This window comes from Malurus melanocephalus, unplaced genomic scaffold, assembly GCF_030028575.1.
Source record: "Malurus melanocephalus ecotype Western Australia unplaced genomic scaffold, MMel_1.1 scaffold_684, whole genome shotgun sequence".
NCBI lineage: Eukaryota > Metazoa > Chordata > Aves > Passeriformes > Maluridae > Malurus > Malurus melanocephalus.
The window spans coordinates 121,354-147,840 of NW_026623916.1; the positions used below are offsets into that span (position 1 = coordinate 121,354).

At 38.2% G+C, this 26,487-nt stretch overlaps 1 protein-coding gene and 1 long non-coding RNA gene across 12 annotated transcripts in view; one reads left to right on the forward strand and one right to left on the reverse strand.

Moving 5' to 3' along the window:
* On the reverse strand, positions 1-26,424 carry LOC130584242 (uncharacterized). Of its 5 annotated transcripts, none has more exons than XR_008966496.1 (4): positions 26,234-26,424; positions 22,707-22,833; positions 9,106-14,832; positions 1-427 (listed from the first exon to the last, which is right to left on the reverse strand). It is a non-coding gene; the product is annotated as an uncharacterized LOC130584242 (long non-coding RNA). The 5 variants fall into 5 exon arrangements; XR_008966498.1 differs by lacking the exon at positions 1-427 and having other exon boundaries at positions 3,049-9,173; positions 14,623-14,832; XR_008966495.1 differs by lacking the exon at positions 1-427 and having other exon boundaries at positions 3,049-9,173; positions 10,183-14,832.
* ZMYND11 (zinc finger MYND-type containing 11) overlaps positions 1-26,487 on the forward strand; it is a 104,036-nt gene that overhangs the window by 59,227 nt on the left and 18,322 nt on the right. For 4 of the 7 annotated variants that reach the window (XM_057384091.1, XM_057384095.1, XM_057384093.1 and 1 more), the window contains 4 exons: positions 1,312-1,471; positions 14,466-14,510; positions 17,212-17,373; positions 26,189-26,266. In XM_057384091.1, the coding sequence (XP_057240074.1) occupies positions 1,312-1,471; positions 14,466-14,510; positions 17,212-17,373; positions 26,189-26,266 (445 nt within the window). The remainder of the gene's footprint in view (positions 1-1,311; positions 1,472-14,465; positions 14,511-17,211; positions 17,374-26,188; positions 26,267-26,487) is intronic. The other 3 variants (XM_057384096.1, XM_057384094.1, XM_057384098.1) reach the window with 3 other exon arrangements.

Consider the following 26,487-nt stretch of genomic DNA (forward strand, 5'->3'; position numbering starts at 1 on the left):
GAAAGCAGGAAAGGAAAAGACCTTTATTCATCCAAACCAGTAAGACATTTGAAAGGCAAATGTCTTCAAAGAGAGGGGTTGATTGAAGACTTGACCACTGGAGTGGTCTTCAATCCTTATAACTTCGAAGTTCATAGTTTCTAAGGCATTAAAAATTCTTGTCATCCATGTTATTAAAAAAATCTGAACTGATTTTACTTTCTTTTTTTTCATGTCATGCTGCTGCTTTAAAATAAATCTTTCTTGAGTTTGCTCGTGATCATAATTACATTTTTTGTGAAGGTGTTTGTGATGACAGTCACGAAGGAATCATGGTTGCTGGAATTCATTATGAAGCATGAAGGAGAGGATACTATAGCTGACAGCTTTGTCTTAAAGCAGGCAAATTACAGATTTCTCTGTCAAGAAACAGGTAAAGACAGAGTACCTGGAGAAATAAAAATGGAGAGAAATTCAGTTAGCTCTGTAACTTTAAGAGACCCGTAAGTAGGAAAATATTGTCTACATAATAATTGGTTCCAAGTTGATTCATTTTTCTGCTGATTGCATGTGATTGCTGCAACTCCTAGATACGTTCTCAGAATTTTGTTTAAAAAATCTGAATTGTAAGATTTTTAAGCAAAGAAGTCATCTTTATTTCAGAGAAGATAATTTTATGTTGTTTACTCCACGTTAATACTTGGTGTTGGACTAGAAATAAATAATACTGGGTAAAGGTCAATATTACACAGCTGAATCTCATGTATACACAGAGTTATGGTACATGTGGTTTTTTCTCACCAAGGCAGTTTGTCACAGTGTGATCWTTGTGGTTATCTCAAGAAAAGTAGAAAAAAAACCACTTAGCACAGTAACTTTAGTTGTTGGGTCTTCATATGGGATATATAAATTTACAATTTTTTATAAATGTGTTGTACACACAAGCATCACAAGGATTCATTGATGCATTCTGTAGGATGTATGCTACAGGAAGTATTAGAGAAATGAAGGTTTAAAATAATTTAAAGAACGCAAATGTATGTGGCAGCAACAAGCTCAAGCAGTGTGTGTGTTAATTTTGGATTTTTTTTTTTGTAGAAGCTGTTCTACTCTTGTTTAAGTGTGTACATGATAGCTGGAAAGGGAAAAGAAAGCTGATTGGAAGTAAAGGGGGAAATTATATAAATTTTGAATGTCTAAAAAAAAATCTAAAACTTAGACTGTGTATTATTTTAACTCATTTGCAAATATTTATATTTTATATAAATATATGGCACATTTTATCATTTAAAACTGAGACTAAAAGGCCTTTTTTTTGTGCTTTTTGTGCAGGTATATGTCTCGAGTCCATGGTATGCATCCAAAAGAAACCACACGTCAGCTGAGTTTAGCAGTCAAGGATGGTCTCATTGTGGAAACCCTGACAGTGGGGTGTAAAGGGTCAAAAGCTGGTATTGAACAAGAAGGATATTGGTTGCCAGGAGATGAGATTGTGAGTATAAAGTCTTTGAGAAAATAAATCACGATTTCTGGTATCTTAGCAAGAAACTTGTTTTAATTTATATTTAAAGCTATTTATAGATTCTGTGTTGGTGCTTGTGAACAGGGAAGTAATGCACTCTTGAATTTTTTTAACCTTTTCTATTCCACAGAAGTTCTTTCTTCTTGAATTGTGAGTTTTTTGCTGTGAAAAACTGGCAAAGTCCTTTGCTCAGTTATCCCTCATTTTTATGTAGTATTCTCTTCTACAGTTGTACARGAAGACAGTAAATATTATTGGTATTACTTGAAATCCTCAGAYATTCTCAAATCCCAGTGATAGTGTATTTAAAAAAGAAAAAAACAGAGTCAAGAACTTTTGATTAATCTTGCTTTAATCTGAATCTGAGRAACAAAGAACTCCCTTTCAGAAGTGCAACATGAAATTATACAATTATATGCAAACACACATGGAAAGATGTGTTTTACAGATATTCATGAACACCAGGGCATTCAATTAGAAGGGATTTTCTCAGCAAATTAGCTACAGGCATCCAAATACTGTCCCACTGGATGTGTAACACAAACATTGAAATTGAGTTTAATAGGTTGAAAGTTATGTGAAGGGAAGAAAAGTATGTTTTTTKATATCTCTCCATAGCTGAGGTGAAACGCACTCACAAAGTGCGTTCACACAGACCAGGAAAAAGCTTGCACAATTGCTTTGCCTTCTTCAGAAGCCCCATCTACTTACAAGACTACATTTCCCTAATTAAAAAAAAAAAAGAAAAAAAGAGTTTGGCAAAGCTTTAAAATATCTGAACTAGGAACTGTTGCTTTGGAATATAAATTGCATTAAATACGGATAAAAAGGTCAGCATTGTCTCAGACACAGCTAATACATTGAATTTTGAGGAAACCCAGAAAAACTGTACAAACCACCAAAACACTCATTGCGATACTGAAGTTATCAGTAAGATCCTGAAAGTGAAACCATGTATTATATTTTGTTTTGTGGAAACAAGTAATATCCATAACAGAAAAAATTATCATCAAAATGATCCCACTTACATGAATTTGAAGTATTGAAATATGTATTTAATGTACATTGTGTCACTGTTAAGATTCTCATTCTAATTTCATTAGAAACCCTCATGGGAGCTTTTAAAGGGTGTGTTTGTGTTCTCCCTGGGAGGAAACATTTCAGAACTCCAGCTTAGCTCTTTTAGGTATTTCTTACGTCAGTTTTATCTATTGAGAACTGATATTAACTGTGTAAACTCAACAAGACATAAAGCCTGAGATCTGTGGCTATCTCAAGTATTCTGTATGTTTGTTTCCTCTATCGCTAAGAGAAAGGGGAAAAAAATAATGAAAATGCTTCACAACAGCCATTTCTTATATAGTCATTCAAACGTTCCTGCTGTTGCTTATTAGCAACATTTGTTTAACAAAACTTGAAATATAACCAGCCTGTAAATTCCCAGTGAGTCATTAGAATTACACWATTATTTTATCTCTGAGCAAAAAACATTGCCTTTGACTTGACCAAAGATGCTGTTAAAGCCACATTATGAATGTGGCTCCTGTAGTTAGGAGCATTGACTGTATTTTCAACAAGGCTGCTAAGCACTGTTATTCTGGGATGTGATCATGTGTGTGGTGGCCATCTCAGTAGTTCAGAACACCACGCTTAACTTAGCAGTTTTATGCAAAAATAAGAATCAGCTTCTGATCCAAGCCACGTTTCAATAGTATCCAAACCCCAACTTTTTGATCCTAATACTGAATCAAAATCCTGTAGACAGATGAARCAAAACACATTGACTTGGTATAAAGTCATTCTCTTTGTTCTTTCATTCAAAAAAGTTTTAATGAGTAACAAAGTGTCATTGTCATCACTCTACATCAGATYGAGTATTTTCCATTCTCTGACAATTGGTCCAAGCCCATGAAGTTTAGTTTGTTCTCTTCTCTGGACACTGGACAGTGTTACAGATGCTTTGTCTGCACTTGATCAAGAGGCAGTTTGTAGTTCTTTGTAATTCAGCACTGCTCCAATCTGGTACTAATGACTGTTGAACCATGAGCTCAAGTTACATTTCAGTGAGGGCAAACACACAGAATTCTTTTTGGAGGTTCACTTCAAGGAGATMGAACTCCACCAAGCAGGGTTATTAATGCTAAAATAGGGATTTCAGGCTCACCAAACTTCAGCACTTGCAGACAGACCCTTGACYTAATTGTCAAATTTGGTTTAACTGGTACTACTGGAACTTGGAAAGCTCATAATGGGAAAGAGAAGACTTAAGAAATKATTCCCCACCCACTGACACCTGAACAGGACAGCTTTTGGACTTTAGCTTCTTTCCTGGCACCACAGTGGAAGTCACTAAACACAGGCTGCTCCAAGGGGATAGTAAAGGGACACATTCTTATCATCCCTCCCCCCATTTTTTATTTGAGTATTTGGTGGTTTTTTACACTTTAGAAGTTTTGGATCTRAATTTTAGCTGGTAAATAAATTACTGGCCTTGGCCACAAAACTGGTGAGCACCTTTGCCTGTTACTGTAAGATGTGCCCTGACTACAGGATGCCACAGGACCTGAAAGTACTGGTTGTGATGGTGACTACAGACTGATGACTAAATAGTGACAATAATTGAAAGTATAGAGATTATGAAAACATAGCTGTGTTTGGAAAAGATTCATTTGATAATCTGTGGTGCTTGCTTAGGTAATTCCAAAYATTTGCCCTATTCATAGGTTGACATACTGATAGATCTATGCAGTAAGGACAAGATCTCTGATAGGGTTACTCTTAGCCTTTAGAAAAAATGTGTTAAAAAATTATACTACTTTGCTCTCATTGTTCTTGCAGCATGTTGAAGCTGTGGTAAAAAATATTAAGCAAAATCTCATGTATTTAGTAATATCATGCAAAAGAACAAGCTGAGGTACAAAAACAACAGTTTGAGGGGCATCAAGAGACTCTTCCAAAAGGGACAGCTCATAAAAATTCATGTTCAGCAAAACTGGGAAAAAAAGAATGATCAGATTTAAGAGTATAAAATTATTCTCTTTTTCTGCCAGATACATGTGGGAGAAATATTTTTATGTAAGTTACTAAATTTAAAAAGTGGAGTTGGTAGCAAAATGTACTGTATTCCAACTGACATTTAAGGGTTGGTACCTATACAAGAACTTTGCTGCAAATATTATACCTCCAGGGCTTGTGCAGGTATTCATTTTGTTTTCTCATTTGCCAGATGTTTTGCACATTTTCAAAATGTGTTCTCATCTTACAGGCTTTCTTATCTTGCAGATGATTAATGCATTTGACACAWAATAAATGAGAGAAGAATTTATTTTCCATTTTTATTCAGGATTTTAATCGGGAATTTTGCATTTTTCTGTTTGTTGATGCCATTATTATACAATTGAACAAAATCTCTGCAGCTTCTTGCCTTGCAAGGGAAATGTCAGATCTGAAGTTTAGTAATGGAAGTTTACTTTTTCCTTTCTAAGTACTTTATTTCTATTTCTCACAGAACATGTGGAATTTGGACATGCTATTCATTATCAGCATAAAAAAACTCCTTGCTCTTTGGGTTTMGAAAAAAATTGAAAATCAGTYTTGTTGACTATGTTTTCAACACAGYTGATAAAACAGAAAGGAAATGTAGTTCTTCAAGAAAATAATAATGAATCTTCTTACCTATTCATTATTATTTTCTGTTATGCCATGATTTTTATGTACTTTTATTTGTAAAACAGTATTCAGTCTAACCCCAAGATAAGAAATTGAATTTAACTACCAATGTCCTGTAGGTTTTTTTTTGGGGGGGGGCGGGGGGTTAGATACAGTTTTTAGACTTGGTTTGTCTTACTCATTTACATTTTTCTACAGACAGTGGGSACTGACCTATTTTGAACACTTAATGTGCTAATTCTTCTCCTCATGATTAAAGTCATAAAACTGCTCTGACCCAGAGACAAGCTTTATGAATGTATAATTTAAATTTTCCTGTGTTCATAAAGCCAAATAATATTTTGCTCTTATAAAAGGGAGATGTGTTCATAACACATTGTTTGCATCTGATTGCAACATATCCCACAGCACTTCTGTGGTTTAAAGGTGGTTCATAGTGGCTGAATTCTCTAATGAGATGTGAACAGTGAGGCTTCACACTTAGTTAAGGCACTGTGAGCTATTTCTTCACTAAAAAATGCATACAAGGTGATTATATTTTCAAGAAATTATTTGTTTACAGAGTTCTGTTTTCTGRTCATTTAATTGATTGCTTATAGAAAGAGCCAGCAATTCTTCTGCCTAGTTAAGCCTAACTTGGGGGTCAGYTACAGTCATTTTCTTGTGCATTTGGTCCTCTCTGTATCTAAATTATTGCCATTTCAACTCTTCACTCTAGARATGTGTTAGCTTAGTGGAAAGCACACTGTTTGGAGTAGAAGTCTCCTTGCTTTTTCCTGTTTTCAGAAAACATTAGAAACAGAATGTGCTTTTTTTCCCACACATACATTCTTAATGTGCTAATTCATTACTGGTTTTTTTCCTTGCATTTTATATTAAAAAGTACTGGTGCTTGCTCAAAGTGACTCCAGATACTTTCAAGTCACAAGGCTGCCTGAATAATCCATCTCTTCACTCTGTATTCCCATCATTTTAACATTTGTTGTACCCCACTGTCAACACTTGATGTGTTGCACGTTCAGTTTTACTAGGATCAGTCTATCAAAAARCAGTTTTTTTGGCTGTTATGTTTGTGTTAATCTAAATTACTTTAGATTGAGCAAAGGCTTGATTCCTTGCTTGCCATGCTTAATTGCTTTTGTAATTATATTGATTTTTCCATGCTAGGTCAGTATTGGTAGCCAGAAGCTGTTTTTTGAACTGGCTGTGTCATCTTGAGTCTCCATTAATATAAAGATAATTGTAAAAAGCTTAAGAACTGCCACAGTGAGGGTTTGAATCTTTTCTGTAAATAAAATGCATTTTAAATAGTTTAAAAAAAACCCAAACAGCAAACCAGCAGACAAAATCAAACTTCAATCCAAAACCAGCCTGAATAGCTACCAGTTCCTTCTAGCAAGTTAGGGGATTCTAAATAACTAGGCTGAGGAATGGTTTTAATGTGCATCCCATTCATTTCAGTTAGGAGCAGAAGGATAATATGAAACAGCAATAGTGACAGCCACTGCCTTCATCATGAAAGCTCTTACAACTGGAGAGCACAAAGAGGAAGAACATGTCACACTAAATGAAGAAAAATCTTATTCAGTGTTTAAAAAATTCTCCATTTGCCTTATCCATCCGTATTGCCTTTAATCTGAAGTCCTGTGTGAATTCACTGATCTAAAGCTAAACACAGACCAAGCCATATTAGTTAATATTTTTCCCATACTGAACAAATTGAGACMTTTCCAGGCTGGAATGTTCCAGATAGATTCCTAATTATTGTGAAAGTACCAGTGTTCTTTACAGTTGGTGATTCACTGATGCAAAGAGTTAATGATTGATTCCATGAGAGAAAAAGTTCARACTGGCTCCCATCCCTTATTCCACACCCCAGGGAGAATATGAGGAGGCTTTGAGGTCAGRCCAGATAACAGCTTGGTCATACAAGAACACTCAAGGAAGATGAAATTCTGAAACTCTAGGAATCTTTCTTTTCTGTCTGTCTTTCTATCCTTTAAGGTTTCGTCATTCAGAGCTTAATTTTCCAAAGGAATGCCATGAAATCAAAATCACTACACTAAATGCCATGATTTTTCTTGCATATTATTATCACAAAGTGCAATTGTGATTCTGCTTATTAATGAACCAAATATTAGTGGATTTGTGAAACTTCAGAAAAGCAAATATTTTCAAATCATCAAATCAAAGCCTAGACTAGAGAAGAAAATTAGAATTCTGAATTCCCAACTCATGGATGAGAAATTCTTTCTGCATTAAAGCAGAAWTTTTATGTGTTTGCATTGAGGCTGTTAATGTGCAGCTCATGAGAAAGGCCTCAGATCCATTCCAGTGGTTCTTCCTGCCTCCAGATGGGTTAAGAATAGTGAGCAATTCTCTGCATTCCTTTTCCAAACTTGTTTTTCTCTTCCCATCTGTTCAGGAGTATTTCTTTCTCTCCTCTGCTCATCCTTTTTGTTCTCTGGAAGGGGAGTTCACACTGTTTGCAGGATCTTCACATTACTGAAGGTGACACTAGTAGACTCCATCTGACTGYAGAGAGATGCTGCTTCTCTTAAACTGGTAAAACAACCTTGTCAGCATCTTCRCTTGACTCTCTCAGCTTTGCCAACTTGACTTTTAAAAATTCAGTTGATGTAATGCTGTATTCTTGTATGAGGCTTTCGCTCACAGTTCTGGAGTTGAGCTACTGATAATGGTGTTCAGAGATTTCACAAAATGTTCTTTCCTGATTGAAAGGGTGTTTTGAAGAATGAGAATATACCTATGGGCTTGAAGTAAACTAGTCAAACTAGTCTGTATAGGGGGTCTATCAYGGGACTCAAATTATGCTAGTAGAATAAATACATAGATCAGTCTATCTTGAGTTTGTTCTGCAAACATGCATCTTGGTTTTCTTCCACCTCTTTTGTGCCCACCCTGACCTAGTAGTGTTTCTATTAACGTTGTGGGTTCAAAATGCTGTGTATCTCTGGCAACTGATTTGAATCTTTTATTATTATGTCATGCTGGTCATTGAATGAAACTTCATTGAAGCTGATGGGCTTATTAATATTCATGCTTCATTCAAATAAATGCAGTCCTCCTGCTTTTCTAGCACTGACAGCTGAAACAATACCAGCCACACCTACAGCACAGGATGCATGGACAAGGGATTTAAGGAAACTGTAGGAGGTTTTGCTGTTGGTTCAGATAAAATGTTTGTGTGTGCTGAATCATCAGTCTAAAGAAACACTACAAAATAAGACAAGAGAAGCAATGTAAATATATTTTAAGCAAGAAAAGGAAGGAAGACCACTTTTGTGCACAGTTCTCGAAAGGAGACTTGGAACTACAAGTGAGGAGGTGGTTTATTCCTGGTCTGGATTTACCTTCTTTCTAGGTGAACAAAACCATAATGTGGAAATAAAAGGCATTGCACCTAATAGATACTTCACTTTATCACTGATTTATCTCCCTAATGAAAATAGCCTACAAACCTCCTCTTGGCTCAACCTAAGTCAAAAATTGTGACATTAATAGCAGAGTGAATCCAGTTTCTGAGGTGATAGGTTGAAAGTTTCTATTAACCTTGAATTCACTTAGAATGTGAAAAAAGAAAATAACATTTTCACTTGAAATTATTTTATATTTCTAATATCCTGGAGGGGAATACTCATATTGTTTCACCCTAAATAATGYACACTGCTGCATCCCATATTCTTGGGATGGAAATTGATATTTATTCATTATTTCAAGAGCACAGCTCATAGGCTGAGCAGATAAGCGTGACAGGGGTTAAGCAGTCAGTTTGGCTGCTGACATGTTACTACACTTCTTGAAAAAAACTCACTTTAGCATTGGCAGCTAGAGCTTGCCTCTGTACTTTGGGGCCTATCACCCTGAATTGTACAGATTATAGCTGCAAGATAGGAAGGAGAATAAAAACCTACCTGTCTTGGCAGGAATCCAGWGAAGACTTGGGTGGTTTCTGTCAGAAACTGAAGACTCCTAAGACAAACTGGCAATAAATTAATTAGACAAATTTAGGCTTGCAGATTCAGTTCAGTGAAAGAAAGCCAAAAGTGTTCTGAGAGAATGTGGAATTCTCTGCAGAACCTGAATCTTCCTGCACCGGTGCATCAGAAGAGAAAGCAGTCACCAGTGAAGACAATGGAAATGGATTTTGACAACTACACAAACACATCTGGTTTAATATGCACTAAGGAGAAGGAGATTTTGGTCTGTCCCCTGACTGATGGTTTTGTGTTGGTTCTTTTTAGAATATAAAGGGTTTCTGAACCAAGAGATTTAAAAATCACATAAAACAAGAAATTCTAATTAATTGCTGAGATGATGAAACTTGGTTCATAATTAACAAATAAATAAATAAATAAATATACTTGAAATAAAGCAAGATGCCTGAGTAGTTGTGAGAACATATGAATTCATAATTACTTTGGATTTCTTTGTGACAAAATATGAATAATGAATACYTACAAAGTGTCCTACAGAGTCAGTTTATGGAAATACATTTTAAAGATAAAGCCCAGGTCAACGAAGGAAAGAATCTATAAAGGCAACTGATCTGAATGGATAGATTATCCTGCCCGTAAAAGCACACATTTTAGCTACCTACTGTGGTAGTTTTCTAGAAGAAGAAGAAGATAAAGTGAAACAATTTTCACAAAGGGATTTTAGCTGCTGAAGTCTTCCTGACTTTGAAAAAGAGGTGGATGCTTGTTTATTTGCTGAGCACTTTTGATGAGCAAAAGCAGTAGGAAAAATGTAGATGCAAAACATGAAGAAATATATCTAGTAAACACATGGATACAGGAAAACTGCAGGGGAGAAAATAAGCTTATTTTGATGCTGAATTTACCCTAAAGCATTGCTCTAGCATTAAATGTAAAACATGTGATGATCTAAGAAACTTTTATCATTGAAAAGCAATCGTCCTGATCAAATATGGATCCTTTACAGCAATGATGAAAGGAAATACTTTATGAAACAGCTAAATCACCATTTACCTGCTGCAAAGATGGAGTAAGTCTTCTGAGCCATCAAGGAATTAATCACACCTTCCTCAGTTTGAAGCCTAACCTTTTCATCATTGTTCTGATGCAAAGATAAAAGCAGATTCAGTAGGCAATGGAAAGCAAGTTTACAGGAGGTTTCACGTTTGCTAAGGAATAGATGGAGCCAGGGACATGGCATGAAGAGAAGGCTGACCCAAAGGGCAATGGGAAGACTGTCCTTAAAGCAGGCTGAGCCCTCTGGTCAAAAACCTACACAGTATCCCCCCTGCATTTGAAAAAATACTGGGAATGGTGTTCTGTGACACACGATGTTTGTTCAGCACACGTAGTATTTGGGGCCTGCTGGTGTCAGAGTGAACATCTCTGTACATCTGCCAGAGACCCCTGATAAGCTGGAGAGTTCTCACTGGCTGCTGAACCCACCGAGACACAGCCTGGGCAAAAGAGAGCCCAGGCTGCACGTACAACATGCACTCTCAGAAAAAAAAAAAAAAAGAGCAAGGCTCCAATCTGTGCAGCTCTACAGATAATCAGCCACTCTTTGTAAAACCCCTCTTAACTACGGAGCAGTTACTCAGAAGTTGAACAGAATTGCAAAAGCAGTGGCTAGATAGGCAAAGGGAGGCATTTCAAAGCTGAGCTGAATGCTGGTTTAGCGTTTCCCAGCTCATAAGGGCTGTTAACAACKGCTCCTGTCCGAGCTGCTTCAGGCTGCCTTTGTGCGGGGCACAGATTCCAGTATTTACACCTGGAGACAAGTACAAAATGGACAAATGAAGTGGGCAGTAGCTGTTTGCAGCAAATGTACAAGTCAGAAACATTTCTTCAGGTTTTGTACTGGAGGACAGAAGTCTCATAGGTAGTGCACCCCCACCRTGCTTCCTGGTATTCGTGAGTCATAAAGAGTGCAAAATGTACTGCAAGGTTTTAGCAATTACCTTTAGTAAAGCTCATGTCTAATTGAGAAAGCTTTGATGGAGCAGATGCTGCCTGAAAAAGACAGAAAGGAACTGATTTATTAAGAATGGAAAATGTGTTCAGACAGAAATAGATGCTGCTTTGTTTAATGTGAGTGGGGGCATAGGTTCCTGCAGCATTCTCTGAATCCTCTTCAGGAGAGGACCCAGATACCAGAGAAGAGTAATGAAATGGTAGATGCATGCATGCTGGAATGCAGTACCACCACTTTTTATTATAATAAAAGCTTTTAATTTACAGCAGAAAGTTTGAAATATGAAGGATTAAGTAGAGAAGATASGAGTTACTTCCCAGCAGCAGATGATGATGGATGCATGTTGCAGAACCTGAGCAAAATCAAAGACGTGGGGGAAAAAAAGCATAATTCTTGTGAGAGGCATTTATTTCAGTATATCCTTGTACTTGATATGGACTGGTAGTCAACTTTGTTGARTTCCAGTGAGGAGTTACTGAAGGCCAGCAAAGAAATCTTAACAACAGAACCCAAGATTTTAAAAGCTTCTCTCTTAGTTGAAGGGGTGAAAATGTAAAGAGCTCTGATGTTAAAGCTGGTAGAGGTGAGAAGAGACAGAAGGTTCCTTATGGCTGTTCCCAAATCCTAAAATACAAGAATCCAGAACATTTGCTTCAGAAATTATATCTTTAAATTGGGCATGGCCTATCTCATTACATGTTAAAGAAATGGGAATCTGAGAAATAGTAGGAACTCATTTACTGATATTCTTTAAAATGTTTTGAAATAGTCATGGAAAGATTACACTGAAGTTTTGGGCTGGTGATTTGAAAATGTCTTGAATAAATTTAGCATGCAAATACTACTGTTTTAAAATAATTTAAATKTTGTAAATGTCTTCTTTCTGCTGGCATGGACCTCTCTGCCATTCCACCACTGTGACAGACCAAAAGTGTTACGATASGCAGTGGGTGAAATCTACTGTGTATCTGCTCATACTGATCCTTTGGACTAGTGCAGAACTGCTCTGAGTTTGTTATCCACTGGAGCTGGAGCTCTAGGGACTGTTAAAACACAGACACGAAGSAGGGCTGACAATGAGTTTGTGCTCAGGTGGGTCTGAATGAAAATCCGGTGATCTGGCAGGAGCTGTGTGTGCCTGAGTGTAGGGGTGAGAGGAACACCACGGCAGCACACACGTAAAACTCTGGAGAAATAATTAAAACAGAACATCTGGGGGAAAAGAAAGTGTAAAGARTGCTATGGGACAAGTGCCACACAGGAAATGCTGGGAACCATGAASTCCATGAGAAGTTGTTTTCTTCATTTGCATCAAATTGAATTTAGGACAACAGGACTGTATGTATGTTAATTGTAAATAAACAAGATTGCACCAAAGAGGTAACTGGCTTATAACTGTTTATCCCATCTGTGACCCTTTTTTTTTTGTAGCTTACTGGTTGGGTCCAAAGGAGATCCATAATTTTGCTTGTTTGGGAAATCTAGTTCAACAGTGTGAAACGAGCAAATCCCCATAAAGGGGAGTTTCATGAATAGAGTTTTGCTTTTTTCCCCCTCCCTTTTCCTCTCTCCACCTGATAGTAGAGTGACTTAATACCGAGTATCTGGGCTACCATTAAGGGACTTGGAGAAAACAGATTAACAGGTAAGAAATGAGCTATGTTAATGGAATGTGCATTATAAAAAGGAAAAGTGGTCCTTTTAGACAAAGTCTAAGAAAGGAGGTTATACTGTTTTCGTGTGCTATGGCTACATATAATTTATATGAAAATGAAAATTTATTACTTGTTTTAACATCTTTTCTTTTTTTTTACAATAATTATGGGCTTGCTGTGCTATGGAAGTGACCTAATAGTTACCATTGTGACCTCTAAGTTATTGTTAATTTTACTGTCAGTATGTGCTTCACATCTCCTACTTAATGGTATGCTAATTGTACAGCAGGATGTCACATTCTCCAACATACAGATTCCCTATTTCAATTACAGCTAAGTAAATCTCCATTACTAATGAGTAAGCATTTCTTTTCCATGTACATTTGCATTATAATGGACATTTTCTTTGTGCACTAAAATTATTCTTTCCTTGACAACAACTATGTATTTTATTTTACAGTAAAGGCTACGRCATGATGATTCATTCCTTTCTGTTGGGTTTATCTGTATTTAAACTGTCAAATGTTCTGGATAGCCTGACATTTTCTGTCCCATGTTACTTTTCTATACTTCCAGAATAAATGTATGTATTTGCTTTAAGACAGCCTACTTAAGACAAATGACAAAGAAAAGTAAGCTTACGTGCCAGTCATAAATTAAATGTATTTTTGAAATTTTTGCAGTGCTTCACTCATGTTGCTGAGAAATCTCAGCTATTTATGTCAGTGCAAAGTGACCTTTATGATATAATGTTTGACRGATTTGAATATAAAGAACGAGTGACCACATGTGACCCRTATGATTGCAGGATCCCACTCTGCYTAACAGAGCATAGCTCTTGGCTATTTCACACAGTCCCCCAAGYGCATTTGCTGCCCTGCTGAWGCATAGAGCTAYAAATGCAGCGGGCAGCTGGGCAGAACGAGAGGGGAAAGCCTCCTGTTGGGTGTGAGTTACGCGGCTTTGCTGCCAAATCCTCTCCCTGTCGGGGGCTGTGGTCAGTCACTGGTGCTGCTGAACCGCTGACCTTGGGCAGCGGCCGGAGGATTCCCTTCGAGAGGATTCCCTTTGTGTGCCAGCACAGTGACCCGGAGGCTTTCCCTGCCCTGCCTCAGGAACGGGGTCCCTGTGGCGGAGATCCTTCCTTTGGTCTGCCTGGCCCTGGGAAAATGTGTCACCTTTTATACACAAATTACAACTGTGAGTCTCATTGGTAAAGTGACAGCCTAACCCTTGATAGTATGCAGCAAAGGTGTTGGGTTGATTTTGGTGGGGCCATTCCCTMGGCAGTAAATTACCTTAGAAGGATCTTTTTTAGATGCCCAGAGAAGGTTTATGTATCAAAGAGAGTGCATTAWTTAACAATCATTAATATTCTTGAGGAGTTTTTAATTGGCCTGGYGGTGGGTGTGTATATGGATAAAAATGATGGGTGTTGGGTTCTTTTAATCATATAAGTACATGGGATATTTTAAAGAAGTGAAATGTGATGAAAACGTTAGGTAGCATTCCAGGAATGCAGGAGGAAATGTATGCAACCAGAAGTTAGAACTAACAGATTGATTTTCCGGTCACTGTGCATGAATTCTTTCTAGCCTTGTGTATATCCTGATAAYCAGATGGCTTACAGTATAGATACAAAGTTTGTTTTGTTTTTATTTTGAAAGGCCTACGGTATGCAGCCTTTTTCCCAGACAGCAGCAAAAAACAAGGTGAACAATTTTTGCACTATGTGGTTTTGAATTCTGTCATATTTTCTATTACGTTTCTGTCTTCCATTAGGATAGCTTAGTTGACTCTCTTAGCCACCACCATCATCCATACCACTCCCGATATGTCCCGAGCTGGTTCCGCATCCCGGTGTCCGGCAGTGGCCGCTCGGATGTCGCCGCTCCCTGCGGGCGCTGTCCCCTTGGGCCGCCGCTTTCGGGAGCGCCCGGCGACACCTGGCGGTGCCTGCGGGAACTGCGGCTGCCGGAGCCGCCCGACCTGCCCGACCCCCAGCGCTGGGCACGCTTAAACTAATCCGATTTCCTGCATGAAAAAAAAAAATAAATTAAATGCTGGGAGCACGTTCCCCTCCCATTCACACTTAGGTAAACCGAGAGAAGCAATAACCAACATTTCATTGCTGTTGGAGGAAAATTAATGCCTCTGACCTCGCTATTGAAGTCTACAGGGCAGTTGTCCACAAGGGTTATGTACCTTGTTTTATTGTTTTTAATTATTTTTTCAAATATATTGCACAAATGAATGTTTTATCTATACTTATGCGCTAAATATACTGCATTAAACTAAAAATTTTATCATTGAAAAACCTTGTCTTTAGAAATAATTATGTTTTCAAACCTTTACAATAAGAATACTGAAGGAAGCCTCTTCTGGTGTTTTATTTAACGTCATGGTTTCTGGCTTCAGTGTATGATTTTTCTTGCCAGCAAATATATTTCCGTATGTTTATGAAATTCCCCAKCTCTTTGCCAGCATATTTCTTAACAATGGAATATCTGGGAGATATGAATATGTAACTAATACAAATAAAAATTAAGAATACTGGAAGCCCGATTCTGTAGTGAAACCACAGGACCTCTTGGGGTCTTCTCAGTTTAATTTTTATCTAAATATATCTTCAACCAAAACTGATTTTTTTTCTTGCTTAATTGGCCCTTTCCTGCCAGTTGATTTTTTTTTCACTTCATACATACAATTAATTAAAAAAAAAATACAAAGCATTACCTTATCCTGATTTACTTTATCCTGCACCAACAATGCAGTATCTTTAGCTGTTTCCAAAATATCCTCAAGAAAGGGCTCTCAAAGTCAACAGCCACTGGACTTTGGAAGGAGAAAGATTTGGTGAAACAAGAATGTGTTCTTTATAGCCAGATTTGGTGGTGTTATGACATTTCCAGATATACAGAATTTGCCAATAAAGTGAAATCAGAAGAAATGATGAACGGTCAAGTTGTACTGTTAAACTGCAGAACAAAGGAGGACAAAGTTCTGAGTTCAAAAATCACTGGTTAAGGTTTCTTAGGGTGGTTTTTCCCCCTCTAAACTTGCTGCCCCTGCAGTCCAACATTCATGGTACATAAACTTTAGTGCAGGCAGTCTGGGTTGAGACTGTCCCACAATCTCCTGTGTTCATGGGGGCTCTGGTCAGATGAATTATGTACCCAACACGGCTGCTCTTCAGCACAAGGGACTGGAAATGCCACTTGTGCGTGGCACTTCTTATGCTGCTCCTCTGGAGGAGACCTTTCACACCAGGACTCAAGTGACTCTAGTTCCCAGGCACAAAATAATGAAAATCAGACAAATGCCRGTTCTGGCAGTCGGTGGGACTTGCTAGCTCCACCTTTACAACATGGCATTAAAATAGCTTGATCAGATTTTTACCAAGATAGCTTATTGAAGAATAGAAGTAATTTTTTTTTTCAGAGATCTGAACCCATTGAAAAGTGACATTTGACAAGAAAAGGCATTGGGAGTTTTATCTGARATATGACAGCTATTTTGTCTTGTAAATGTAGAGAAAAGTGTGGCATTTCAGATAACAAACATAAACATTTAACAGTGGCCACTGGCAATTCTGCTTGGTTTTAGAACTACAGATTCCTAGAGCAAAATTCTGCCTCCAAATTATATGCATGCTGCTCTCATTTATTTCAGCAAAGCTYGTGCACATGTTTCAAAGGTCAGAATTTGGCCGTTGGGGGTGAATTTTCAAGGAAGAGTATATTAAAGACATCTGTGCATCAGCAGAACCATATCCTTTGTCTTCTCTAGAATGTTTCAGAAAAGAGCCCAGTGCTGTTGAGCACGGCAAGTGAAACATTTTCTATTTTTTGAATTGCAATGGGATTGCTTAGCAGAAACATTTCTYGCAGTAATTGGTTCATGATTTCATTTATTTCTTGTAACTCAACACTTTGATGCTGAAGAGTTGTCAGTTTTTAGAGAGTAAAGACTGGAAGGGACCACCCTTCAGAARATTACAGTTGAAAATACACTGTAACAAACTAAGTGAAATAGTCCAAGAAAATAGGCATGGTCTGTTGAGGTGCACAAACTTTTGTTTGCAGTCTAATACAGAGAGGTCAACAAATGTTTTACACAAAGTAAGAAAACAAACCCACTTTTCATTGTGGACAGAGCTCATACTTGAAATTGTAACTAATCAGACACTTGAAAAAAACTAAAACTTGGCATTCATATTCTATTKGAGTTAGTGTGTATTAAATTGATGAAGATCTTTAAGCACATAGGTTTTCCCCTGTTTTTTAAACATTAAATTTCTTAAAATGTTTATAATGTCTAATTGCTGCTGGATTTCAAGACATATCAATTTTGTTCTTAGTTCCTGCAGATTTTGACAGAATGTCATACCAAAATATTTTGTATTTTTTGTAGGACTGGGAAACAGAAAATCATGACTGGTATTGTTTTGAATGCCATTTGCCTGGAGAGGTGTTGATATGTGACCTGTGTTTTCGTGTGTATCATTCCAAGTGTTTGTCTGATGAGTTCAGGCTTAGAGACAGCAGTAGTCACTGGCAGTGCCCAGTTTGCAGGGTGAGTACCTATGAGATTTCATGTGCTGATTAGAGGATTGATATTCATTAATAGATTCATTAAGGTGTCCAGATGGTCTGGCCAGGTTAATGGGTAAAGAACTGRAAATTGAAACCATGGTACATACCTAGAGCATCTATACAGAGGTACCAAAATGTGGTGCATGTAGCAGATGGATATTTTTGAAGACTCCAGCAAGTTTTACTGGCACAGTACCCTGTGCCAGAGAGTGTGCACTGAGTGCAGTAAAGTGTGAGAACCTTCTACATGAGTAAATAATTTGCTGTATAAGATGCTACTGCTTTTACTTAACGYCATTTTAATGAACCATAATGTCACCTTTTTTTTTTTTATTTTGATGACTTGCATTCTTAATTCTTTTATTGGAATGATATTTTACGTTATAAAGCCACAATCATRTTACTGATGAGGGTAGTATCAAAAATCAAGAGTGAAATCCTGCTTCTCATTTACTAATGTGGATTCTATCAGTGCAAAAAGGGCAAYCTGGAAGCATCCATATCTATGTTGCTTTCTCTTTACAGATGCTGTTCTTATGAGTATGGTAGGGAGATAGCAAAAAGTATTTTTTATATATTTTCCAAGAACAGGCAGATATGTTGTCTTCATGTCTTGAGAAGACTAAACATTCTAGTCAGGGTGGTGCTTACTGGTAGCTAGCCTTGAATCAGGCAGACACCTCTTACTGTTGTCATCTTTGTGTCACCTCCCCCAGTGGAGCACTTCACTAGGCTTCCTGCAGAGCTAGGCTCCCTTGCTGTGGAAGGAATAATGCTTATGAATGTTCAAGATAAAATTGTTGCTACAGAAAGGCATTAAACTGCCAGTTCCACTCTGTCTAGGATTGCTGGAGGGAGAGGCAATTCCTTTGCTGAAAGCTTAGATCTAGCTGTAGAGCAGCAGACTGACCTTAAGATGATCTGTGCAGCAAGGAATGTAAGGTTTCAGRGCACTTTGTGGGGTGGAGAAGCAGTTGTTGAAAACATGTGGATTTTTTTCTTTCAAAACAACGCTTTTTGACTGCTTTTACCTTAGAACGAGTTTTTAAAAACCTGTTGCCTCAGACTGGGAGYTCTCAGGGTTTAGGGAAATAGCAGAAAATCAAGCCTGACTCMGAGAAGTTGAAAATAATAAAAAAGAAACAGTGGAAAGGAAAAAAGCAGTTAAGAATAAGGACATATGCTGTATCTCTCCATATTGAATTGCTAGCATTTAATTTAGCAACTCAATATTCCCTCTGTTAAAAGCAAAGTATGACCATATATAGAGGAATTGCTTTCAGATTTTTAAATAAATCTCTTTAACGATTGTTGGGTATTATAATTATTGATGATTTTTATAAATACTTTTAAAATTAGGTAAACTGGATCCAGTCTCCATTCTAGCTTGCCGATAATTTTAGATGACACCTGGTGAGAGTAGAGARTGTGGATGGTTTATGCCACCTTGTGTATGAGGTGGTTTTATAACATCTCTCTTGTAACATGGATGTCGTCAGAGTGGAAATGCTGAATCATTGCTGAAATATGCACCAATACGTCAGCTTCGAGAACAGTTTGACTTTCATCCTGAAGCCTTGAAGTCCTTTATGGCAATGATATTAAATAAATGTTTACTTAAAAGAAAAAAATCCTGTGAAACTTGAGCCATGTGCTCTCTGCCTATCKTTCTGCATATTGATTCCTTGTTTGTTACCCAAATACTAAGAAGAGGTTTGGGGGGCTCTTAAATGCTTCCTGCCCCAAAGGCCTTTGGCTTGCTTGGGTGATGATCAACCTATTTTTGTGAATATTACCATTGTGGATGCCATGGCATCCTTTCTCCCCCTGTGCCAGCAGCTCCTGTTTTTCTTGTAGTTAATTCAAATCCCTTCAAGCCCTAATTCTGCAGACTTGGACTAAGGAGGCTTGCACAGTCCCTGTAAGTGTGGGAGTCAGCTTCCTTGTGTCAGTATTCATCCTTCTGTATTCTGCTCCTTTCCCCCCACCCTCCTAGTAAATGAATGCTCTAATTTCATTTTAAAAGCAAGAAAGTGGCCTATATTCAAAAAAACTAATATTGTGGAGAGAGCCCTGGCTGATGTCCAGAGGGCGYAACAGAGCTTAACCATCTTGGATGAGGGCAGTGGGGGATTTACGCTGCATTATCAGCAGTAAATATGTACCTTCAAGAGAAGTGATAGCTGGGACAAAGAGATACATATATTTTCATATTTAATTCTCATAACTGGACATAGCACTTTTCACTTGAAAATGTTAAAGCTCTTTACAAAAGTGAAGTGAAAGTATGTTTAAAACATAATATATTGGGAGGAATAATCTAAGAACACTTCATTCTTATGTAAAGATTGCTTCTGTAATGCTGCCAAGRTCAGCAAGCCTTTGGATTTTTCATTTCACAATTGCTGGTTGTATTAGTTTGATCAACCTGTGCAGCTTTATCTTGCACACTTGACTACTCAGAAGTATTTTATAAAGGCCATTGCTAAGGATATYGTTTGTAACAGTCCCTTTCAAACCTTGTTCTGAGCTCTGTTTGCTCACTCGTGGTTTTTCTCCACTGCATCCATAAACAACAATGTCCAGTTCCTGGTTTGTTTCTTTTTTTTAACTTGATGGTACCACTCTGAATATTTTTGTACTCTATAGAACTCTCAGCAGGAGCCAAAAGTCAAACAAAGTTCAATTCAAACCACATTGCACTGATTGAAATTTTTCCCTGACTGTTGACTAATCATTGTCTTAAGTGAAATAAATTGGCTTTATCAGCAAAATTCCTGGTAGACAGGTCACAAGAGAAAAACTTAATATTGAATGAGCTTAGAGATTACATTTTTCACTACTGGAATAGTCCATTCAAGACAGGGTTAGTCAACTCGGTCTTTGAAGGATGTAGGAGGCTTGTACCTTTATTGCTTCTCTTCAGTTARATAAAAGGAGGGAATTAATTTTCTTCAGCTGGTAATTTAGCACCTAAAGACTACAAAAAGTAAAACCAATAGACTAACTATTTTTTGGGGCGGGGGGGATAGATATATACAGAATTATGAATGGGAGAATATTGATTACAYGTTGGTGAAGTGTCTATTATTATTTCTTGTCTAAAAATCCAAATTTAAAAAAAACTGCAAGAAGGCAAAATTTAGCATTTTGATATATCATTTGTCGCAGAGGAATGGATTTTGATTCATGAAACAGAAGGAAAGAATTATTCATGTGATTTCCCTTGACTCCTAAATTTTTTTTACATTCGTGTGATCAGAGGTTGGTCTTCCATGCATGTTCTTTGCAAGGACTTAGAGCCAATTTACCTGCTATTATAAAGGGTGTTTCAATATTCCTGGGGGTTACACACAGGAGACTAAAGTAGTCTGTAGAGCTTAGAATATTAAATACTGTGCTGATAAGCATTCTATAAATAGGCTGTTACTGAGTTCTGGTACTGTACTGAGCATCTCCTAGAGTACATAAAAATAAACAACCGTTATGCAGTTCACAACCAATTTCAGACAAACTTTGACAAGTGAGGATGACAAGCAGGAAAAAGTTAGAAGCACAAAAGATGGAGGTTACTTAAGTGAAGTTACTCAAGTGCTTAGGTCAGGGGGGTTTAGGTACTAGCTGTCAGTGAAGGTGGTTAATGCAAAATACAAGGAAGGAGGAAGGAATATGGCTTTGTTGACTCATTTCATGGAGTTATAGGAGTTTGTTAGAGACCTGTATGGGGAAGCATATTCTTGAGGCAGGATTTGGTGTGATCACACAAATAACAGTCATGGATTGATGGGTAAAGGGAAGTCCCAGTGTAGGAGCAGTTTCAGCAGCRCATGGTTCAGTGCACAGAGCTCACACCTGAGGAGGTGTTTGTCCTCAGCACATCCTCCCTGTGCACCCAGGAGTAAATCAGGGAGCTGACAGAGCTGGGCTCTGCAAAGGACTTACTGAATAAAGCATAGAGGAATTTGTCCACAGCAGTGAGAAAACTGGGAAACCTCCACTCAGAGCCTCCTGCCACCTTCTTTGTGCACATAAAAGCATATTTAATTCATATGATGCTTCATATACAGAAAGTGCTTAATGYACCATACAAGTAGAAATCAATTTGCAGATTCAGCTGTAACATTTCCAAAAGCACCTGATGCTTTGAAAAGCTTAGTTTTACTGGCTGTGATAGTGAAAGAGGCAAGTCTTAGGGCATATTTTGCTAATGCAGAGGCTTTTCTGTGTGATACTTAGGTCACACAGTGTATTGATTGCTCTGAGACYCATTCCATGTGCCTGCATACCTTTCCTAATGGTACAGGAAACCTGAGGACCTGAGGGTTGGAAGTCTGAGAGGGTGGCAGAGCAGTAAAGCTTTCCATATGTAGCACCAAATTCCTCTGGCAATTTAAACCTTAAAAAAGTCCAAGGGCCAGTGTGTGAAGCAAGAAGTTTCTGAAGAGCAGTGGTGAGTGTATGTTAGATTAAGCTCATAACTCCCCTCTGCAAATCCACCCCTGGAAACCCAAATTGGTTCTGAAAATGCAACTGATGCCTTAGAAACATATATCTGTCATTGAGCAGCCTTCACAYCATCCATCGCTGAACTAAAATGCAGCTCTTTGATGTGTGTATGCACAGGACAGGTGAAAGAGGAAAGGAAAAATATCCATTAATGGGAGATTATAGGCAAATGGAAGCCTCTTTACATGGAGCAAATGTAACTTAAATGSTTATAGCTAGACAGAATGCTGGCACTGGCACCTTGCATTTTTTAGAGTTTTCCTGKTTTTTTCTCTTCAAATGAAAGATTGCAGGAACTGCATAACAGTGGCCACTGCCTCCCTTGGAGCTGAGAGCTCCATGCTAACTCAGAGTGCTGAGGTTTGTCACTTCCATCATYTGTGGTGCTACTGCAGGATGGAGTGTTTCTTGGAAGTGCCCCTGGCTGCTCTGGCCTCATGGTTTGTGAAGTCTTGCAGTGAATTCCTGCGCTTTAAGCATGTCARAATTGCTTAATAAGTCACACCTGCACAGTGCAATATATTGCTGCCCTCTTTAACAGCTAGGCAGYATTATTAATCTGGGTTATTGAATATAAAGAGCAATGTAACCTTCAGGTACCAGCTTCTAAGAAACAGATGTGCTGCAGAGAATAAGGCAAATATAAGGTATTTCCTGCACCCACAAGAAAAGACTTAGGCTGCAGGCTTGGCCTTTCACCTACAGATCTCATTAATCTTCTACATGAGCATTGCTATTGTGAAGGTTATTACTTCACTCCTGCATCCCCTGTGTAAACACTAGGCCTGAGCGAGCCTTTCAGTTTACCTTGATTCAAAGCAGAAGGTTTGCAGGTTTCTCTAAAGCAGTGGTGTGACAGGAATTGCCCATGTTGCAGGTTAACCCCAAAGSAAAGCACCACACGGCTGCTCTATTGTGTCTCCTCAACTGCCACCTGAGAGAGAGAAAGGAAACAGAGCAAAATTGCAAAGGCAATCACTCCCACCCTCCATGGGCAGATCAATGCCCAGACTGAGCTAAAGATGGCTCAATTCCCCCTAGGCCCCCTCCTCTTCCTTTCTGTTGCTGAGCATGATGTTAAATGGCATGGGRTATCTCTTTGGTTGGCTCATGTTTTCTGCCTTGTGTCTTCTCCCAGCCTCTTGTGTTCTCCCAAATCTGTTCACTGTGGGGGCAGAGTGAGAACCTGCCAAGGCCTTTGCACTGTGCAAACACTGTTCAGCWAGAGCTAAAACATCCATGGGTTACCAACACTGTTTTGGTCACAAATCTAAACCACAACATCCTGTGAGCTGCTGTGAAGACAATTACCCTCATCCCAGCCAGGCCTAGTGCAGTCCTGTATTACAATAATTTATCCCACAAATAGGCTATCTACAAGTATAAGGATCTGATATTTTGGGGGCTGGAATGAATCTCAGCAGTGTTCTTGAAAGGAACAAGGTTTGCAGTAGAATATCTTAGTAGACCTGACAGGGAAATGATAGTGAATCTTGCCACTATCATTGTTTTTCTTTCCTGAAAGTAGGAAATTAGAAGACCTAATTTTCATTTATATTTGCCTCTATATCACTCTGCCTGTAAAGGGACCTGAAAGTGGGTATACACCTTTTGTCAGAGAATAGGAATAGATTTTATGCAAATCATAGTCCCATGTAGCATTGTCTATTTTTTTCCTTAAGTGGTTCTAGGTTGACTTCTCTGAGAACACTACAAGTCTTCAAAATACAGAGAAGGTGTTTTTTTAATTTAAAAAAATACACATTTTCCATTGTAACTTTCAAAGAATGCGTCAATGTTRCTTCCTAAATGGCTAATGGTTGTTGAGAAGTAAATGAAATGGTTGAAATGCAACTTACTTTCTACAAAGGCTGAGCAGCCTTGCCATAAAAAGACATTTTTCTGGCTCATAGGCTCCAATTCCCTAAATTTATTACCTTTCAAAATTTAGTAGAGGAACATAGAGATCAAGTTTTTCTTAAAATAAATCAATGTAGGGAATTGAAGAAAAAATGAAAAAATTAAAGTTTGCCAGAATTGGCAAGTTAATTATATAATTTTCATTGGTGCTTAAGATGATATTAATTGCTGACATCAATAACTATACAAAGCCAGCTATCTATCTTTTCCTGTGATCTGAAAGATAAGACTGTAAACCATCTATCTCAACAGTCTCTTTCAAACTGTCTTGCCCAGCAGGGCATGAAAAATGGTTCACATGAATTCTGAAATACTTTCAAAGGATGATAAATTCAGAGCCATGTCAGAAAGAGAAGTGTAGGTCTAGTCAGTGCCTGTGAGTTTTATTGTGTCCTTATAAGTTTCAGTCTTTTAAAATGCTGTGTCATTAGCAAGCATACAGCTCTCCAGTGCCTGAAATGACAAAATGACAGCAGCGTTTCATAATGCAGATAATTTAATGCACATTTGGGTTTTCATTTGCAGTAGCAATGTTGGTTTATGAGAAACCGAATAGGTGATTTGAATTCCAGCAGAATGCACGTTCTTATGGCAGTCAGAGTGAAACATGAATATACAGAGGGTGATTCAGATATACAGCGCAGGATAAAACTCTGTCTCAGTCCAGAGTTTGGAAGGAAGGTCAGGCAACCATTAATATTTTTAAAATAATGCTTAAAGGTGCTGTAGGTATTAGAGAGTTTTCCACAGTCAGGAGAAAGTACAGTGTTGTTATGCACAGTGCAGTATCAAAGTAGGTTCGTGACTGAACTGGTATTTCAGAACAGTCTGTAATGACTCTTAATTGCTGTTAGGCAATCAAGTGAGCAGCTTGGCAGGTAGTGTTGTGTACAGTTTTGTTTTAAGAAAGAGGTAGTACAATCCTGAGATGTATAGGTTGCAAGCTTGCTGTAGCACGGGAGGACAGCCTGTGATTGTTTCAGTGTCCTCAGTTTCTTGCAGAAGGAATACAAACAGGGGAGACCCAAATCCTATCAAATTTTTGCTCTAATGTGTTATTTTTTACCCTTGCCAAGTGAAATTGTGAAAGCAGTTGCTCTGTACTCAATGGGTGTGCTCCCTATGTCCAGAATCATATATAAGTTATTCAGTGAAAAAAGCACACTTCTAGTGACCAATAATTTTTAAGCCTCATACCTTTTTTATTTACCTATTAGAACATGGATTCATTTTTTTCTTATGTTTGCTAAGCAACCATCTTCTGCACAATTATGTAGATCTCGCTAAAGACCCCCAGATTTTGAGGATGAAGGTGTAACTGAGCCAGTTTGGTCCACACAGTTTACACACAAGYGGTGAAATGAAGCTGAGCAGGGGAGAAATCAGCTTGTCAGTCGGTGCACAGGAAGRTGTGAGGAGGTGTAAATGCCTTGAAAGAGATGTGAGCAGTCAGAAACACTTCAGGGTAATGGACCCGGGACCCATGCTGCTGTTTCACTGTGCTCTTGCTTTGGAGAGCTGCTGTAGGTAAAGGCAGGGAGGAGGTGGCACTTTTCAGCCAGCTGTTGTAAGGCCATGCAGAACACGCCCAGCTGCTGGGAGCTGGAATTGGGAAGGCTGCTTTGGAAGAGCACATTAGGCATTTGCAGAGAGACACCTTCTGTAGCAGAACAGTTTCTCCATCCAGTAGCCCTGGTTGGACTTTAAAGGGTGGGGATAAGGCTCTATATTATACTAAATTGAGAGGGAAAAACTCAGGATCCCAAAGTGCTAGAAAGTAGTGATCTGTGTTCCAGAATCTGGATTAAATTTTGTTAGGGAAGAACCACAAAAATCCCAAACTGCTATGTTTCTTGAGCAGTAAAAAGTGCTCTGAGTTTCTACTGGCTAAACCCAATTTGACTTTCTCCCAGATGGTGTCATTTTGCTTAGTAAGCACATAATTTGTAGATGGTACAGGATATTATTTTTTAAATTATTTCTTATTTTACTAAAATTATTCATGTCTTGATAATAAAAAGACCATTAAATAAATTTTAAGCTGCTCCCTAGAATGCCTTTCTTCATTGCTTTATTCTAATTAGACACTTTTTTTATGAGAGGTTTTGACAAACTATTATGGATACAAGTAGAAATAAAACTTGTGTAGCCAAAGTTCTCAGCCCAGACATAATTCAAGGCAACATATAAAGTTGTTGTGGCATGTTAGTGTTACTAATTTCCCAGAAAAGATTTCCCCTAAGAAATAGTGTTTCATGTAATTCAAAGCTACCTTTTCAAATTAAGTGTTAATGCAGAAAAAATGTTTATTGTATGGATTTTGAAGTCAGGTTTAAAATAATAACATGATCTTGTTTTTTCTTTGGCAGAGTATCAAGAAGAAAAACACAAGCAAACAGGAGATGAGCACATACCTGCGATTCATAGTGTCTCGTATGAAAGAGCGGGTGAGTCGGAGCCAGGGAGGTTCACCCAGGGTTGTGCTGCTCTGTGGAGGATCATTATGGGTGCTCACGTGTGACTGTGCAGGGAGGAGGGCTACAAGAGGGTGTTTTTCATTTCTGCTGTCATAGGCAGTGTGTGTGTTTCCACATACACTGACCAGGCCCCGTGGCTTGGATTGGGATCACCCTGACAGGGGCAGGTTGTGCCGTGGGCCTGTGGCTCC